This window comes from Macaca nemestrina, chromosome 12, assembly GCF_043159975.1.
Source record: "Macaca nemestrina isolate mMacNem1 chromosome 12, mMacNem.hap1, whole genome shotgun sequence".
In the NCBI taxonomy this organism is placed as follows: Eukaryota; Metazoa; Chordata; class Mammalia; order Primates; family Cercopithecidae; genus Macaca; species Macaca nemestrina.
In genome coordinates, this window is record NC_092136.1 from 52287168 (window position 1) to 52305019 (window position 17852).

At 34.0% G+C, this 17852-nt stretch overlaps 1 protein-coding gene across 14 annotated transcripts in view; it reads left to right on the forward strand.

The window, feature by feature from the left end:
• The window catches only part of LOC105486909 (BTB domain containing 10), an 83377-nt gene that overhangs the window by 23751 nt on the left and 41774 nt on the right, over positions 1 to 17852 (forward strand). For 5 of the 14 annotated variants that reach the window (XM_011750038.3, XM_011750042.3, XM_011750041.3 and 2 more), the window contains one exon: positions 10417 to 10485. The exons of 4 other annotated variants lie outside the window; for them this stretch is intronic. In XM_011750038.3, coding sequence (XP_011748340.1) covers positions 10417 to 10485 — 69 coding nt within the window. Of the gene's footprint in view, positions 1 to 458; positions 1744 to 10416; positions 10486 to 17852 lie in introns of those variants that run through there. 5 more of the 14 variants (XR_011610805.1, XM_071075074.1, XM_071075077.1 and 2 more) reach the window with 4 other exon arrangements.

Genomic DNA, 17852 nt, shown 5'->3' on the forward strand with positions numbered 1-17852 from the left:
TTTTGATTTATAAAAGTAACAGCAACAGTTACTATCTAATGTGTATTTACCATGAAGGTTTGAGAGTTTGGGAGCATTGCCTTGTGGTTTCTGTTCTATCTAAACAACTTTAGGTACTTTAAAAAGTTATTTAAGTATTACATTTTACTTTTGATCATTTTCTTTCTTCTTTTTTCAAAAGATTAAAAAATTTAAAAAACTGGCACATAATCGTGTATATTTATGGGGTACATAGTGATATGATTTGTGTATCATACAGTGATCATATCAGAGTAAGTAGCATGTCCATCATTTCAAATATTTATCTTTTTTTGTGTTGGGAATATTCAGTAAAAGGTGCTTTCTTTTTTAAACTTTTCCTTTGAATGTAGGTATATATCTCTTTAAAAAATTTGTTTACAGTTAGAGAAACTAATCTGAACATGGATGGACTTTTAGGGTGCCTGTGGTCTCTCAGCAGGTCTATATGATTGAATTTGTATAAGATTTACTGAATTGGTTTAAAATTAGTTTTAAAATTACTGAATTTGTTTATAAGTTGCTCAACTTATTTCTGGGTGAGTAGTTGTATAGTTATATAGAGAGTGCATTAGTTGTATACTTGTGTGATATCTATATAGAACAGTTTGATAGCCTGCTGAAGATGTTAAAGATCATTTCAGTTGAAATGTATTTGGTCTGGTTTTGTGACAACTTCTTTTTAAATTTTGAGTTAGAGGAGTTTTTGCTATTTAAAAAAGAAAAAGAAAAGCACTTTTTCTGTATAAGGAGGTTAAAATGTCTAGATAGATGTTACACTAAAAGCTCTTATATATTTGAATTGGGTGGAATATGACCATATAAAACTCAGGTCTGCAGTCCACTCAGGTTACTAAAGATAAATGGATGATACATTGAGTATGGACTATGCCGCAAGGTTTCATTCCCACATGGAAGTACGCATGCTCGTTTCTCCTGAGACTGCAAAAGTCTGAACGTTCCAGTTTCCCTTTTAAATCACTTCATAGCCCTAGCAGCAGTTTAGAAATGCAAAAGTTTGGTTGCTTTAAAGAATAGTTCTTGAGTGGATTCTTAATTAAGTACAATAATATTTTCTCTTTGATTTTAAAGAGCTTTATTGTCCAGAATGGATACCCAATAAAATATTGAAAGGAAAAAGAAAGTTAGCTGTATCCTAGTTTTCTAAACCCTGGCAAGCTGGCAGAGCTAGAATTAGCTTTACAGATGGCATTTGGCAACATATCTACATATCTCTAAGCCCTCAACTCCTGCGTTTTGTTATGCCTGTCTATCAATTACAATATCCAATCACTGCTCAGAGATGGAGAAATGGGACGATCACAGCTCACACGATGCTGTTTTGTTAGAAACGTCAGTGCTGCACAACCCACGGCTGAGTCAGTGTCTGTGAGAAAATAAACTGAATTAATATGTAGAGGGGGTTGTATCTCTGAACATTTAACGCCTAAATATTGCAACAGCATTATTACACAGTAGAGGGAGGAAGCTAAAGGAAGTCTATGGACAGGTGAGGTAGGGGGAGATTGGGGAATTTTCTGATTGTTCAGAGGAATCTTGAAGATGATGGAAATATCAGATGTGCTAAAGTTTCCTAGTAATGCCCAAGGATGCTGACCTGGCTTTCAGTGCTTCATTGTTTGAAAGAGCAGAGTCCCTTTATACTCTGATTTCAAAATTTTTTTCTTGTTTTTGTGTGTCTACCTTGACATATACTAAAGGAAGGTGTGTATTCATTTATTACATGATATCTCTGGGTTATAATTATTTACATATATGAATTTGAAAGAAAGATTGAGAGGGATATGTGTGACCTTTGTTTTATTATGATCATTTACATGACTAAAGATAAAAGATCATATGTCTGATTTTCAGTTTAATGACAAGTTACTTAAAATAAATGAAATATGTTTTTATTGTTTTCGTGGGTTTGATGCATTGTGTTTGGTGTTGTTTTTTATGAATATCATTAAAAATTTAAGGAGAGAGTAATTTTGAAATAATATTTTTGATGTATTTGAAAATAAATTCAAGATAAATGAAATAATTGAAATAATTTTCTAAAGAAGGAATTGAATATATTTTTACATTTGGATGAACTAAGGGTTAACTGAACCATTTATGTATAGTATTTTACAGAACTGAATGTACTTAAATGATAAAGCTCTAATTAGTTAAAATGACTTTCTTTCAAGTCAAAGAACCCAGAATCTGAATAGATGATCTAACTACTGCCACTGAGGTTTTGGATTAGTGAATATTAATTTTCAACCAGACAAAATTTCTAAATAAGGATAATGGTTTTTCCTGTGAGATTTTAAATCTTAACAGATGATATTGCTCACTTTATTAGGAAATTTTACAACAATTTAAAACATTTTGAATAATGGTTTTATTCCTTCTGTCTTTATTACCCTTATCCTGCTGATCCTTAATTTTATATGGACTTTTGGGATATACAGCATTTTACATTTACTTTGTTTTTAATGTATTTAAATGGTTTATAACATTCTTTCCTTGAAGTGTAAGGAAGTTCTTTTAATTTCCCCCATTTAATTTCTAAAAGTTTGAATGGTCATCTTATGGTTGTCATGACTTATTTATATAGTTCTGTTCGTGGTATGTTGTATTGACCTTTTTTGTGGCTTAGGGTCTAGAAATGTTTTTCTAAGCTTGTTAAATAGAGTTTTAAAAGCAGAATCTCAAGCCAGACCTTTTAATCTTATACTTTGTAGGATACTTTCCCCTGGTTCTGCTGATTCTTTTAAGATAATAATGTCTGTCTTATTGTGAAAATGGTACATATTCATTAGGTAAATTTGGTAAGCCCAGAAAAACATATAGAATAAAATGAAAATAAGTTTTTCTATTGTCAAAAGAAAACTAAATATTTTGTCATATAGCCTATTTTTTCTATGTATACATGAAAATATAAAATAACACATATGCACTTAAAAAGACATTACTGTAGTACTGTTATGTAACCTATCCTTGAAAAAAAAGAAATTTAATTATGAACATCCTTTAGTCATGAAGTGATCTTCTATTGCATAATTTTAAAAGATTACACAGTGTTTTGTACATATATATTTTGTAATTTATTTCACCAATCCACATTTTTCTGATAATTGATCAGAGAAAAGATTAGCATGATTTCACAGCATAAATATCTCCAAAAAGAAAGAATGTTGTAAGGAGTTAAGTAAAAATATAATTTTGATTAGTTTTCTGACAGAGAAAGATCTTCAGTGTCGTTACACAGTGAAGCCTTTAAAGACATACCCATTACTTTTAAAACAAAGCAAATAGTAAGATAACCATAATAAAGTATACAAAATAAATAAAAAATCAGGAAAACTAGAGCTCAGATGAACTGAGACTTCAGAAAAATGCCAAGACCACCAAAAAAGTTTTCTTATATTACATTTAATGTAAGAAGAATAATCAAGGAAAGTATAATAATAATGCATGACAATGAGGGGGAAAAATCTTTAGCTCTTGAAGCTTCTTTGTCAAAGTCGAAGAGGAAGCCACCCCCATCTCTAACAGAAATACAAATAAGACAAACATTGGTAGGAAGGACATAAAGACCAATATGAGTATAGAGGTAAAGAATGCATCTGATTAAGTGAGTTGTCTTCTGGGCTATTTAAAACATCTTATAAAAGGAACTGCATGCAACACCTTAAAATTATTGTTATTATGTGTGATCTTTGAAGATTTTCTGAGAATACAAGAACTGCTAAGAGATGGGAGATTCTGGGCTTGATTTTGAAACAGGTAGGAGATTTTGGAATTAAAAATGGAAAGGACTCATTTATGACTAACTTGAAGAAAAACAGTTTAAAAATGATTAGGAATAGGTTTGTTAAAATTAGATTGTCAGACCAGCTTAGATTTTTCTCTGATGCAGTTAGTAGACTAGCAACGCTATGATATATTTGGACTTAAGCTTAACTTTTGGTAAAGTCATTTTGATATCCTTGAGAGTAAGGTGGGGGAACAATAAGTTAGCTACCAGCTGATTGTGATAATTAATTACACCAATTCTGACTTTAAATGATCCCATCCAGAGACTGATTAATCTTGAAAGGTGGCTTTGTTCTTTGCTTTGTCATATTGCTTATATGGAGAAAGCAAATTATCAAATTTATCAGTGACAATGAGGAGTGAGCGATAGTAAATAATACACTAAATGATCCAAAATAATTTTTGAGGCTGAGTTGTTGTACTAAGTTTAGATGAACTTTTTGGGAGTATATTCGTAAGGCCTTTAAAACACCAGGATACATTAAGGTAGCACTGCTCTACAGCATCACATATGAAAAAGACCTGAGGGTGGCTGTTGGCAGTAAACTAGATATAAGACAAAAGTACCATATGGCTTCCCATCTTCTTCCTCACCCCTCCCCTAAAAAATCCATCTCAATTAATGGAAAAGAAGAATAGAGTAACTGTGCTGAATACCAAAGTATTATTATTTTTAGTTCTGTGTATATTCAAAAGGAAGGATGTGAAAAAGTTGGATATGTTGCCAGTTTAAGGAACTAAGAATTTAAGAGAAATCTTGGGCTGTGCGTGATGGCTCACACCTGTAATCCCAGCACTTGGGGAAGCTGAGGTGTGCAGGTTGCTTGAGGCCAGGAGTTTGAGACCAGCGTGGACAACATGGCGAAACCCCGTCTCTACTAAAATTACAAAAATTAGCTGGGCGTGTTGGTGCACGCCTGTAACCCCAGCTATGTTGACAGGCTGAGGCACGAGAATTGCTTGAACCCAGGAGGCAGAGGTTGCAGTGAGCGGAGATCACGCCACTGCACTCCAGTCTGGATGACAGAGTGAGAATCTTTTTCAAAAAAAAAGAAATCTTGTGACAGCTCTGGTTGGATATTAAGGAATGTCATGATAAGAGCTGTCTTCAGATATTTTAAGACTTTTCCTTTGAAAAGCAGTTAGACATGGTTTGAGTCAGACTTGTTTGAAGTTAGAAGCATGAACTCTGAAATTGAACTCCTTGGGTCACATCTCAGATCCAGCACTTAATTAACTATATGATTTCAGGCACCTTGCTTAGCCGCTAAGTTTCCATTTTCTCAGCTGTAAAATTGGGATGGTTTTGAGGATTAAGGTGCCCAGTATTGTTCTAAATGCCCAAGTGTTAGCATTGTTGTTGTTTTTATTTGGTCCCAGCAGGTAGAACTAAGGCAGTTGTTTTCAGCCCAGGTGATTTTATGTCTTCCAGTGGGCATTGGCAATGTCTAGGGACATTTTTGGTTAGGGAGCTGGAGGAAGTACTAGCATACTGGTGGATGGAGGCCAGGGATGCTGCTAAACATTCTATAATGCAAACAACAGCCTCTTTACAACAAAGAATAACCTGGGCCAAAACCCTGAACTTGGGTTAGGTAAAAAGGTTTAAGCCTTAATGTTAAGGAAAAACAGCCTAAGAGTCAGAACTTTCCAAGTCTAGAATGAAATTTTAAAAAGAGAAAGTTCCCCTTCCCTGTCATTAGCAGTAGGTCAGCCAATTCGAGGACACTTTCTAGGTGAAGATTCAGGAATTAGATAAGTGTTTGGACTAGATTTTCTAAAGGGTTTTTCCTAAACTAAGGTTCTGTGTTTCTGTGGATATTTCTTAGGATAGTTAGACATACTGAATTACAAAAACATCAAAGGGCCTCTGATAGAAATTCTCTTAGTCTTTAATTTCATCAATCTAATTACATTATAGATTTTTAATTTTTATTTTGATATTTAGGATTGAATAAAAGGCATAATGGAGAGAATTTAATAGAAAAAGGTTATGTTTTCAAAGGTCATTTGGAAGGAGTGATTGTGGGATGGCTGTGATTTGTCTTTAGAAATCTGTTTTGTGGCTGGGCGTGGTGGCTCACGCCTGTAATCCCAGCACTTTGGGAGGCCAAGGCAGGCAGATCACAAGGTCAGGAGTTCAAAACCAGCCCTGTCAACATGGTGAAACCCCACCTCTACTAAGAATACAAAAAATTAGGCAGGTATGGTGGTGGGCACTTGTAGTCCCAGTTACTTGGGAGGCTGAGGCAGGGGAATTGCCTGAACCCGAGAGGTGGAGGTTGCAGTGAGCTGAGAGTGCGCCACTGCACTCTAGCCTGGGCGACAGAGTGAGACTCCATCAAAATCTGTCTGTAAAAGTAATTTATTAAAATATTCACAATCATTTGATAAATATTTTAAAAACTGAGTCTTGTATTTGTACTTCATATCTTTTATACTCCAAAAGTTAAAGAAATTATAATATTTAAAAGCATTGCTTGAAAAATATTGGTTGTGTATGCATGCATTATAATATTCTTCTCAATCATTAACAGTACCAAGATCAGTAACTGGCACAATGTAGTTGCTTAGTAAATATTTATTGAACAAATACTCTTCAGCAGATACACAATAAACCTGTTCAACCATTAATTTAGCTTTGAACAATTTTTAATAGTGGCTAGCTATTTAAAAAAAAATTTTCATGCTAGGAAGTTGCTGAAGAATGTTAAGTAGTGACTGCCAACTCCCAAATTTGTATTTCTAGCCTAGACTTTTCCCCTGAACTTTAGACTTATGTGTCCGTAAGTATACACAGACTTATGTACACTCAGACGTGTAATAAGCATCTCACTTTTAACATGTCTAAGACATACCTACATTTCTAAACCTAGTCCTCTCACTCTCTCACTTGCATTCAGTAAATGGAACTTCCATTCTTCCAGTTGCTCAGGATAAAATCATGGAGTCATCCTTAACTCTTCTTTTTCTCTCACCTCCTACATTTCATCCATCAGTAAATTTCAGAGGCATATTCTTCAAAATATATAGTCTAGTACACTCTTTAACACGTAACTCTGCCATAACACTGGTCCAAGTCACTTTCAGCTTTAGCCTGATTATTTACAGTAACCTCTGAAATGGTCTCTTGGTTTTACCTTTGCCTCCTTTCTCCTATTCTCCCATGGTTTGCTTTGCAGCTAAAGTGATTCTGTTAAAACGTAAATTAGATCATTTAATTCACACTTCATTGCTACCCATTTCACTCAAACAAAAGCAAAAACCCTTTAAACATTCCTTCAAGGCCTGTCATAATCTTGTTCTAGTCTTGCCTAAGAGGTACCTTTTTAACATGGTCATTCTTATTTTCTATGCTCCAGCAACCCTGGGCTTCTTGAATGTCTTGAAAAAGCCAGGGATGATTCTTACCACAGGGCCTTAGCATTTGCTATTCCCTTCTGTATTTCATAGTTCTATTTCTTACATATTTAGGTCTTTGTTTAGACATTTCCCCCTCAGAGAGTTCTACTTTGACCATTCAAAATGGTGACACTCTGTTTTTGTTACCTTTATTTTCCCTTATAACATTTATCACCTTACGTTAGTATCTGGGTCTTCATGTGACTTCAGTTGAAATTTGACAAGATACTCTTAGGCCCTGCTACTGCTACTGCTGCTGCTGCTGCAATGGGATTTTAGGAAGAAGGGAAAGATGTCAGGATTTAGAAATAGTATTAAAACTATTTTTAGGTTATATATATTTCTTGCTGAAGTTGTCTTTGTGGGGGTAATCTGGGATTTAAGTATCATTTGAAAAATATTTTTATGGGAAAAACATATCCGACAACAGACTTACAGGTGATCTTTGAGAATTTAACTAATTCTTCAGTTGAGAACTTCCCTTTTCCATTATTAAGCCTTTGTTCCTTGGGAAACTGACCATATATTAAGCAGAAGAGCAGAAAGTTTATAGAAGGCTAATTGACCAAAAAAAGGAAATGAGAGAGAAATTGTTATCAAATCTATTTAGAAGTTTGATAGCATTTTTTATATTATAGTTACTGACATTTAATATAGGGATCAACAAACTTTTTCTGTATAGGGCTGGATAGTAAATATTTTTGACTCTGTTGGCTACAGTCACCGTCCTAATCACTCAACTTTGTCATTGTAGCATGAAAACAGCCATGAACAATAATCATGAATAGACATGGCTATGTTCCAATAATACTTTATTTACAAAATCAGGCAATGGGTAGAATTTGGACCATGAGCCATAGTTTGCTAAATCCTGACTTAACACATTAATGATCCTTATAAAAAGCAAATCAGTTGCTTCAAAAATATATTAATGTAAAATCATTTAAAAGCTTTAGTTTAAAAAACTGCAACAGGGGATATGGTATTTGTTAGAATAGTAAAAAAAAAAAAAAAAAAAAAAAAAAAAAAAAGTCAGCTAATTTTTCTCCCAGAATAAAAATAGGATTTAAAATATTGCTTCTTTATTGAGGTCCGACTAATTCAAATGGATAGGAATATTGTCAGTGGAAAAAAAACACACTCAAACTCCAGGGTATGAGGCAGGACACCTTCTGAAATGAGGGGCCTATGGCCTATAAGCAAAGTAGGTCAGGGGATTTCTTTATGGTCAGCTCCATTACAGAAAGGCAGGGGAAGAGTAGAATGTATTTTTAGTTTCTAAGGCCTGCCTTGGAGAGAAAAAGGAGCCATGAAAAGAGGGCAGGTGAAGGTCAGAGAGAGAGATTCTGTTTTCTGAGGCCTAAAGTGCCCCCAACATTATAACAAGGGCAATGGGAGTTATGAGCCAGGAAACATGGACAAAAACATGTATATAGCCTTTTATGGAGACATACATGGTTTTTTACAGAGCTATGTATAGTTTTTTATATTACAGTTTTGTGTATTTGTCAACAGTTTTCTGATATGAGTGCTACTTATATCAGCTACTTATGGAAATTTTTCTTATATTATTTCCTTGAAAATGTGCTCCTGTCTATTTTCTCTGTTCTCTGTAGAACATATGTTAGTTGAATGTTGACCTCCTTCATTAGTTCTCTTTTTAAATGCTTTCTTATTTTCCATTTCTTTGTATTTTTGTTCTTTTAAGGATATATTCAATATTTTCTTTCAACCCTTCTAGTAACCTTGTAAAAATTTCTGCTATTATTTTGAATTTCTCAGAACTTTTTCTTATTCTTTAATTTTTTTAAAATTGCAGCATTCCTGTCCTTATTTTATGGATACCTTTTTATGTTCCTGAATTTATCATAGTTTAGTGTTTTTTTGTCTCCACATTATCGCCCCTTTTGTTATATATATTAAGCTTTTTCATTGTGAAATAATTTTAGATTTACAAGAAGTCACAAAAAATCATACTGTGAGTTCCCAGGTACTCTACTCAGCCTCCTTCAATGATAACATCTTACATAACTTTAGTACATTATGAGAACCAGGAAACTGACATGGGTACAATACTAATAACTACATTATTGACCTTTCTTGTATTTTATCAATTTTTACATGCACTTTTTTCTGGTACATAGTTCTGTGATATTTTATCATATGTATAGATTCATGTAACTTCCACCACAATCGGGATATAGAACTGTTCTATCACCACAAAGAAATTCTCTTATGTTACCCCTTTATAGTTACACCCTCTCTCCAACTCTGACCTGTGGCAACCCCGGATTTGGTTCTATATCCCTATAAGTTTGTTGTTTTGAGAACATTATATAAGTGGAATGATATAGCATATAAACTTTTGGGTTTGGGTTTTTTCATTCAGTGTAATGCTTTTGGATCCATTCACATTTGTTGTAGATATCAATAGTTTTTTTTAAATTGCTGAATAATTTTCTATGGTATGACTGTACTACAGTTTACCCATTCAAAAAATGGCTTGGTTTTTGTTATAAACTTTGCAGTACTGTTGGATTTTAAAAACTGTACGTATTAGTTTAGTATTATAAACTTTTTCCCCTTGTAGGAGTATCTAGTTTCATTGAACAAAACGAGACCCTTATGTTTTTCTTCAGTTCTTAGGAACCTGCCTGCCATTGAAAACTGTTGCTGTAATTAGAATTTTTAAACAAATTAGGTGACGAAATCATATGCAGAAGTTCATACCAGATTTGCATTCTAAAGTTTGCTTCTACACTTGATCTTAGTCAAAAGGCCGAGAAGCGATAGATACTTGCTTCTGAGAGTGACCATTTTAATAAGATTTAAAGGTTTTTAGAAACTTTACTGCCTGTTGATTCACCTTATGCTTCAAAGCATTATTTTGAAACAAAGTGAAAAGTTGATAGTAAAGAAAACAGAAGCATTATTAAGTCGTAAAGCTGCAAAATTTAAAAATGGAAATATTTTCTTTTTTGTTTAAGGTGGATTTGTTTGTGTAACTAGAGGTGCTTGGAAGTGATTGATATTCCTCAGTTTAAGAAAATTGTGATCTCAGAGGATCATGATTAAGGGTTCTGATTTGGGCTTTGGTAGTAAGTTTACTGGGTAGTATACGTTGGTTTGTGAAGTTTTCAAGTGGTGATCAGTTGGTGATGGTAGATGTTTTTAATCTGATTGTAGAAATGCTTTTGGTTTCTTGGGACCATGGACCATATTACAAGAAGAGGATGCCAGAATCTATATAGATTGGTGAGAGAAGGAATTTAGTGCACTCTGCTAAGAAAAGTGTGAAAAGAAAGGACTATTAGAAGAAGAAAGGCATGACTTTTGTTACTTAAGTGTAATTGAAATGGTTAAGTATTTGTTTTCTATTATGGTATTCTCAGGCAGCTGTGTTTTGGCCAAGAGGTCAATTCTGGTATACAATTTGGTACATATATATACACCCATAAAACCTTACCATAATTAGGATAATGAGCATATACATCACACTCAAAAACTTCTTTGGTGCCCTTTGTAACCCTTCCCTTTGAACTCTTTTTTTTTTTTTTTTTTTTTTTGAGACGGAGTCTCGCTCTGTCGCCCAGGCTGGAGTGCAGTGGTGCGATCTCGGCTCACTGCAAGCTCCGCCTCCCGGGTTCACGCCATTCTCCTGCCTCAGCCTCCCGAGTAGCTGGGACTACAGGCGCCCACAACCGCGCCCGGCTAATTTTTTGTATTTTTAGTAGAGACGGGGTTTCACCGTGGTCTCGATCTCCTGACCTTGTGATCCGCCCGCCTCGGCCTCCCAAAGTGCTGGGATTACAGGCGTGAGCCACCGCGCCCGGCCGCCTTTGAACTCTTAATACTCCTTTTTTGTGAAACCACCAATATGTTTTCTGTTGCTCTATACATTATTCTGTATTTCCTAGAATTTTATATAATTTATTTTTTGGGGGTGGGGAGAGATCTGGCTTCTTTCATTCAGTGTAATTATTGTGAGATTGATTCATGTTGTAACTTGTGTCAGTAGTTCTTTCTTTTTTATTGTTGAGTAGTATTCCATTGTGTGGATATATCGCAAATGGTTTATCCTTTCACTTGTTCATAGACATTTAGGTTACAAATAAAGTTTTGAGCTGTTACAAATAAAGCTGCTAAGAATGTTTGTTTACAAATCATTTTTTATGGATAATGTCTTCTTTTCTTTTGGGTAAATACATAATGGAATGACTGAATCATATGGCTAGTTTATGTTTAATTTCTTAAGAAACAAACTGTTTTTTGAAACAGTTTCTAAAATGGTTGTACCATTTTCCATTCCTACCACAAGTGTATGAGGGTTCCATTTCATACACGTACTCATCAACACTTGATATAGTCAGTCTTTTCATTTAGCCACTCTAATGTGTAATGATGTAACAGTGTCATTTTAGTTTGCATTTCTTTAATGACAAGTGACGCTATCATTTGATGTACTTATTTTTTTATCTGCGTATCTCACATTTTTTCCCGTTATTTTGAGAGTTCTTTATATAGCTTACATGTCAGTCCTCTGTCAGATACATGATTTGCAAATATTTTCTCCCAGTCTGAGGCTTGTGTTTTTAGTCTCTATTATTTATTAATTTTTTTGAAACAGCATCTTGCTCTGTTGCCCAGGCTAGAGTGCAGTAGCATGATGACCATGACTCACTGCAACTTCGAACCTCTGGTCTCAAGCAATATTATCACCTTGGCCTCTCAAGTAGCCGAAACCACAGATGCCTGCCACCACTCCTGGCTAATTTTTAAAAAAATTTTGTGTAGAAATGGTCTCACTATGTTGCCCAGGCTGGTCTTGAACTCCTGGGCTCAAGCTATCGTCCCGCCTCAGCTTCCCAAGGTGCTGGGATTACAGGCTTGAATCACTGCGCATAGCTTCTTTTCATTCTCTTAACACTGTTTTTTGAAGATCAGAAGTTTTTGATTTTGATGAAGTTCAATTGTCGGTTTGTTCTTTTATGCATTGTGGTTTTTATTTCTAGAAGTTCTATAGTTTTAAGTTTTAGATTTAGGTGTGTGGTCCATTTTGAGTTAACTTTTGTATATGATGGGAACTATTACGCAGAGTTCCTTTTTTTTTTTTCTAGAATTGTTGAACGTGAAATACCTATTGTATATTCATTTGTTCCAGCACCATTTGATGAAAAACTCTTTCTTCTCTGAATTGTGTTTGAGCCCTTGTTGAAAATGAGTTGTCTAGATATGTATGTGAATTCTTTTCTGGAGTCTTTATTCTGATTCATTGATGTATGTGCCTGTCATTATGCCAGTAGCACATTTTACTCATTGCTACAGCCTTTTAATGAGTCTTGAAATCAGATCGTGTTAGTCTTCCAACTGTTCTTTAAAAAAAGTTATTTAGGCTATTCTAAGTCATTTGCATATGCATATGAATTTTGGAATCAACTTGTCACTCTTGACAAGCAAGCCTACTTGGTTTTCCATTGGAATTATGTTTTATCTAGTAGATTAACTTACGGAGAAAATTGACTTGTAAAGACGGTAGGTTTCTCCATTTGTTTAGGTCTTCTTAATTTCAATAATGTTTTATAATTTGCAATGTGTGAGTTTTTCACATCTTTTGTCATATTTATCCCTAAGTATTTCAGGTTTTGGTGTTATTTGTAAGTGGTGTTTTTAAAATTTCAATTTCAGGTTGCGTATTCTTGGTATGTAGAAATAAAGTTCATTTTAAAATACTGATTTTGTATTCTGCAACCTTGCTGAACTTACTGGTTCTAGTAACATTTTTTTTTTTTTTTTTACTAGAGTCTACAATAGATGATCATGTTTTCTGCAAATAAAGATAGTTTGACATCTTAATCAATCTGAATGTCTTTTCTTGCCATATTGCACTGGCTAGAATCCTCAGTACATTGTTGAAGAAGAGTGACAGTGGACATTCTTATTTCTGATTCTTGTTTCTGATTTTAGATGGAGAGCATTTGGTCTTTGATTACTATTCTTTTTGTATGTATTGCTGGATTTGATGTATTAAAATTTTGTTTAGAATATTGATATTTGTGTTCTAAGATTTGTGGTTTTCTTTTCTTGTAATATTTTTTCCACTTTCTTTTACGTCAAAATTTTCTGATTTCCTTTTTGATTTCCTTACTGCTCTGTGAGTTGTTTAGGTAAAGGTATTATTTAATTTCCAAGTATTTGGAAATTTTCTAGATATTGGTGTCTGGGCAATGTTGGTCTCATAGAATGAGTTGGGAAATACTATCTTCTCGTCAATTTTCTGGAAGAGCTGTGTAGGGGTAATATTATTTCTGTCTTAAATGCTTGGTAGAATTTGTCAGTGAAGCCATATGAGCCTAGAGTTTTCTTGGAGGGAATGTTTTAAACTACAAATTAAATTTCTTTAGTAAACATAGAGCTATTCAACCTTTTCTTAAGTGAGCTTTTTTGTAGGTTTAAATTTGTCCATTCTGAGTTGTTGAATTTATTGGCTTAAAGTTGTTTATAATATTCTTTTATTATTCTTTTAGTATCTGTAGCCTCTCTTATTTCTGACATTGGTAGTTTGTATCTTCTCGATTTTTGTCCCAAGCAGTCTGGGTGGAGGTTTAACAATTTTATTGACTAATGTCATTTTTCTTAGACCTTTCTTCTTTTCTAGTATAGGAATTTAATGCTATAATTGGCCCCTAAGTACTGTTACAATGTCATACCATGCCACAAATTATGGTATTTTGGGTTTTTTCCCACTTTCTTTTAGTTCAAAATTTTCTAATTTCATTTATTGCTCTGTAAGTTGTTTAGGTAAAGATATTAATTTCCAAGTATTTGGGAATTTTCTAGATATCTCTATCTTTGAATTTTGGTTTAATTCCATTGTAATCAGAGAACATACTTTGTATGATTAAATTCTTTTAAGTTTATTGATACTTGTTTTATTGCCCAAAATATGATCTATCTTGATAAATGTTCTGTGTGCACATGAAAAGCATGAGTTTTCTGCCCTTTTTGGGTGTTCTGTAAATGTCAGTGAGGTCAAGTCAGTTGATAATGTTATTCAAATCTCATCAATCCCTACCTACTGATTTTCTGTGTAGTTTTTCTGTTAAATATTGTGAGAGAGGTGATGAAATCTCTGATGATAATTGTGGAATTGTCTAGTTCTCATAGTTTTATCAGTTTTTGCCTCCTGTATTTTGAAGCTCTCTCATAAGGCAGAAAAACATTTGGATTGTTATGTGCACTTAATAAATTAACCCCTTTATGAAATACATTAGTGATATTCTTTGTTCTGAACTCTGCTTTGTCTGATATTAATATAGCCACTCTTGCTGTCTTTGAACTAGTGCTAGCATAGTGTATCTTTCCTCATTCTTTTATATTGAATCTCTTTGTACCATATAGCATGTAGTTGGACCTGGCTTTTATTATTGTTATTATTATTATTATTATTATTATTATTATTTTAAGACAGGGTCTCCCTCTGTTGCCCAGGCCGTAGTGCAGTGGTGCAATCTCTGCTCACTGCAGCCTTGACCTCCGAGGCTCAAGCGATCCTCCCACCTCAGCCTCCTGAGTAGCTGGGACCACAGGCATGCACCCCACACCCAGCTAATTTTTGTATTTTTTGTAGAGATGAGGCTTTGCCACGTTGCGAAAGGCTGGTTTCGAACTCCTGGGCTCAAGTGATCTGCCAGGCTGGGGATCTAGTTTTTATATCCAATCTGATAATCTTCACCTTTTATGGTTTAGACTGGTTATATCTAAATGCTAAGACTATCTGTATTTAATGTGATTATTGACATGGTTAAGGTTAAGTGTTATCTTGTTATTTATTTTCCATTTGTCCCATTTGTTCTTTTTCCTTCTTCCTCCCAATCCCTTTTTTCCTTTGCCCTCTTGGATTAGCCAAATCTTTTTTTTATGATTTTATCTTCTTTTTTGGTATATTAACTGTAATTTTTTGTTTTCTTATATTAGTGGTTGCTTTAGTATTAACAGTATACATCTTTAACTTATCACAGTATACCTTCAAGTGATGTTATACTGTTTCTTGTGTGGTGTAAAAACCTTACAATAATATACTTCGATTTCTTTCTCCCAGACTTTGTGCTGCTGTAGTTATATGTGTATGTTATAAACCCCTTATTCTATTATTATTATCATTATTGTTTAATCTTTTATAGAGATTTAAACAATTAGAAAAAAATTATATTCTTCCATGCAGTTACTTTTTCTAGTGGTCTTCATTTTTTTGTGTAGATTCATATTTTCATCTGGCATTAGCTTTTTTTTTTCTCCCTGAAGGACTACCTTTTAACTGTTCTTGTAGTGCAGGTCTTCTCATGATGAATTCCTTTGTCTTTTTTTGCCTGAAAATGTCTGTACTTTCTTATTTTTTTCCAACAAATCAGTACAGATCCTTCTTATTTTTGAAAGATGTTTTTAGTGGCTATGGCAAACCTAGGTTGACAGGGTTTGTTTTCATTTTTTTCTTTGAAGTATGTGTGGAATTTGTTGTGCATATTGAATCTGTGGGTTTGTAATTTTTGCCAAATTTGGAGAAAGTTCAGATATTACTTTCCTTTTTTTCCTTCCCACTTCCTTCATGGACTCCATTTATACCTATATTAGGCCACTTGAAATTGACCTGCAGCTTACTCATGCTGTTTATTTTTCTGTTTTCTCTGTCTTTTTTATTTTGAATATTTCCTGTTGCATTGTCTTCAAATTTGTTAATCATTTCTACTATAATGTGTAATCTCCCATTAATTCCATTCAGTGTGCTTTTCTTTTTTAAAGTTATTTATAATTGATGTGTAACATGTAATAATTATACATATTTAGAGGTACTGAGTGATATTTCAATACATGTATACAGTGGGTAGTGAGCAAATCAGGGTGATTAGTATATCTATCACCTCAAACATTGATCTTTTTTTTTAAATTATTTTTTGTTATTATACTTTAAGTTTTAGGGTACATGTGCATAACGTGCAGGTTTGTTACATATGTATACTTGTGCCATGTTGCTGTGCTGCACCCATCAAATTTTAAAAAAATGTCGGGAACATTCAAAGTTCTGTCTTCTAACCATTTGATAATATATAGTAAGTTATTGTTAACTATAGTCATTTTAAAGGGCCATTTAGTATACTTTTTATCTCACATGTAAACATTTTTATCTCTGGAAGCTTGATTTGCATCTTTTTAATCCTGTGTGTCTCTACATTTCTTTTTGGAGGGCTATGGTTATAGTGACTTTTTAATATTTTTATTTCTCATTCTAACATATGTGTCAGTTCACGTTTTATTTCACTTGATTTTTTTTCCTCATGGGTTATATGTTCTCACTTCTTTGCATGCCTGATAATTTTTGATTGGATGCTATACATGGTGAACTTTACTTCATTTGTGTGTTTGATATTTCTTATACTTACAAATATTCTTGAGCTTTGCTTTAGGATTTAGCTATATGGAAACAGTGTGGTCCTTTTGGTCTTGATGTTAAAATTTGTTAGGGGAACTGGAACAGTGCTCAGTCTAGTTGTAATTATTTCCCATTTTAGAGTCTTCTAATTCTCTTCCCAATGCCCTAAAAATTATTAGGCTTTCCAGTCTGAACTAGTGGGAACAGGACTTATTCCTGGCCCTGTATGAGTGCTGGGCACTATTTCCTCTAATCCTTTGAGTTGGTTTTTTCCCCAGCTTTTCATAGTGTCCTCACATGTGTGACTGGTATCCAGCTCAGTACTCAAGGAGGACTCTGCAAATTTCTGAGGTTTTCTCTCTGTGTTACTTTTCCCTTAGAACTCTAGCCATCTCTTATCCCAGTGTCTCAGCTCCATGTCTTTCACTCACAGTCCACTGGGTTCTGCTTGTGTTTTCCCTCTCTGTGTTTACTTTGCAAATGCTCTCAAGATAGTAATTTGGGACAATTGTTGGGCCTATCTCATTTGCTTTCCATTTTTCAGTGATTGCTCTCCTTCATTGCCTCATGTGCCGTGTCTTGCAGACTATTGTTTCATATATTCTGTTTGGTTTCTTGGGTTGTTTCAGACAGGAGTATAAACTCAGCCCTTGTTATTCTATCTTGACTGGAAATAGGTATTAGGGCTAATCTAGTCTTCATGTCCTTACCTATCCTTAGTTCATGAATCCCAAACGCTTCAATGCAGCCTGAAGCAGAGCTTTCCCCTCTGAACTTGCTCATCCTCATTTTCTTTTGTACATATTAACTGTTTTTGCCTTTAGAGTGCTTTCTTAATCTAAAAGTATTGAATTAAATATAGTAGGACATAATTTGTCTTCCATGACATCTGATTTTGAAGGTCTGATTCAGGGTTCGGTCTATGTGGGAATTAAAAGAAAATATGAAAGTGTATTATGACACCTTTTGAATTCGTTTAAAATCTAAGTGTTTTAGAAATGAAGCCAATATTTTAGCAGTGTCTAGTCTTTCAGCTACAGAGATGTCTGGTGAAAACTCTTTTTTAATTAGTCAGTCTGCTTGGCCCTTACTCACACTGAACATTTAGCTTGTATTTGTCTTACTCGTAGTTGTGCTTGTACCTTGTCCATTAAATTACCAGAGTCACATTTAGATAATGTGCTTTCTTATAGTTGAA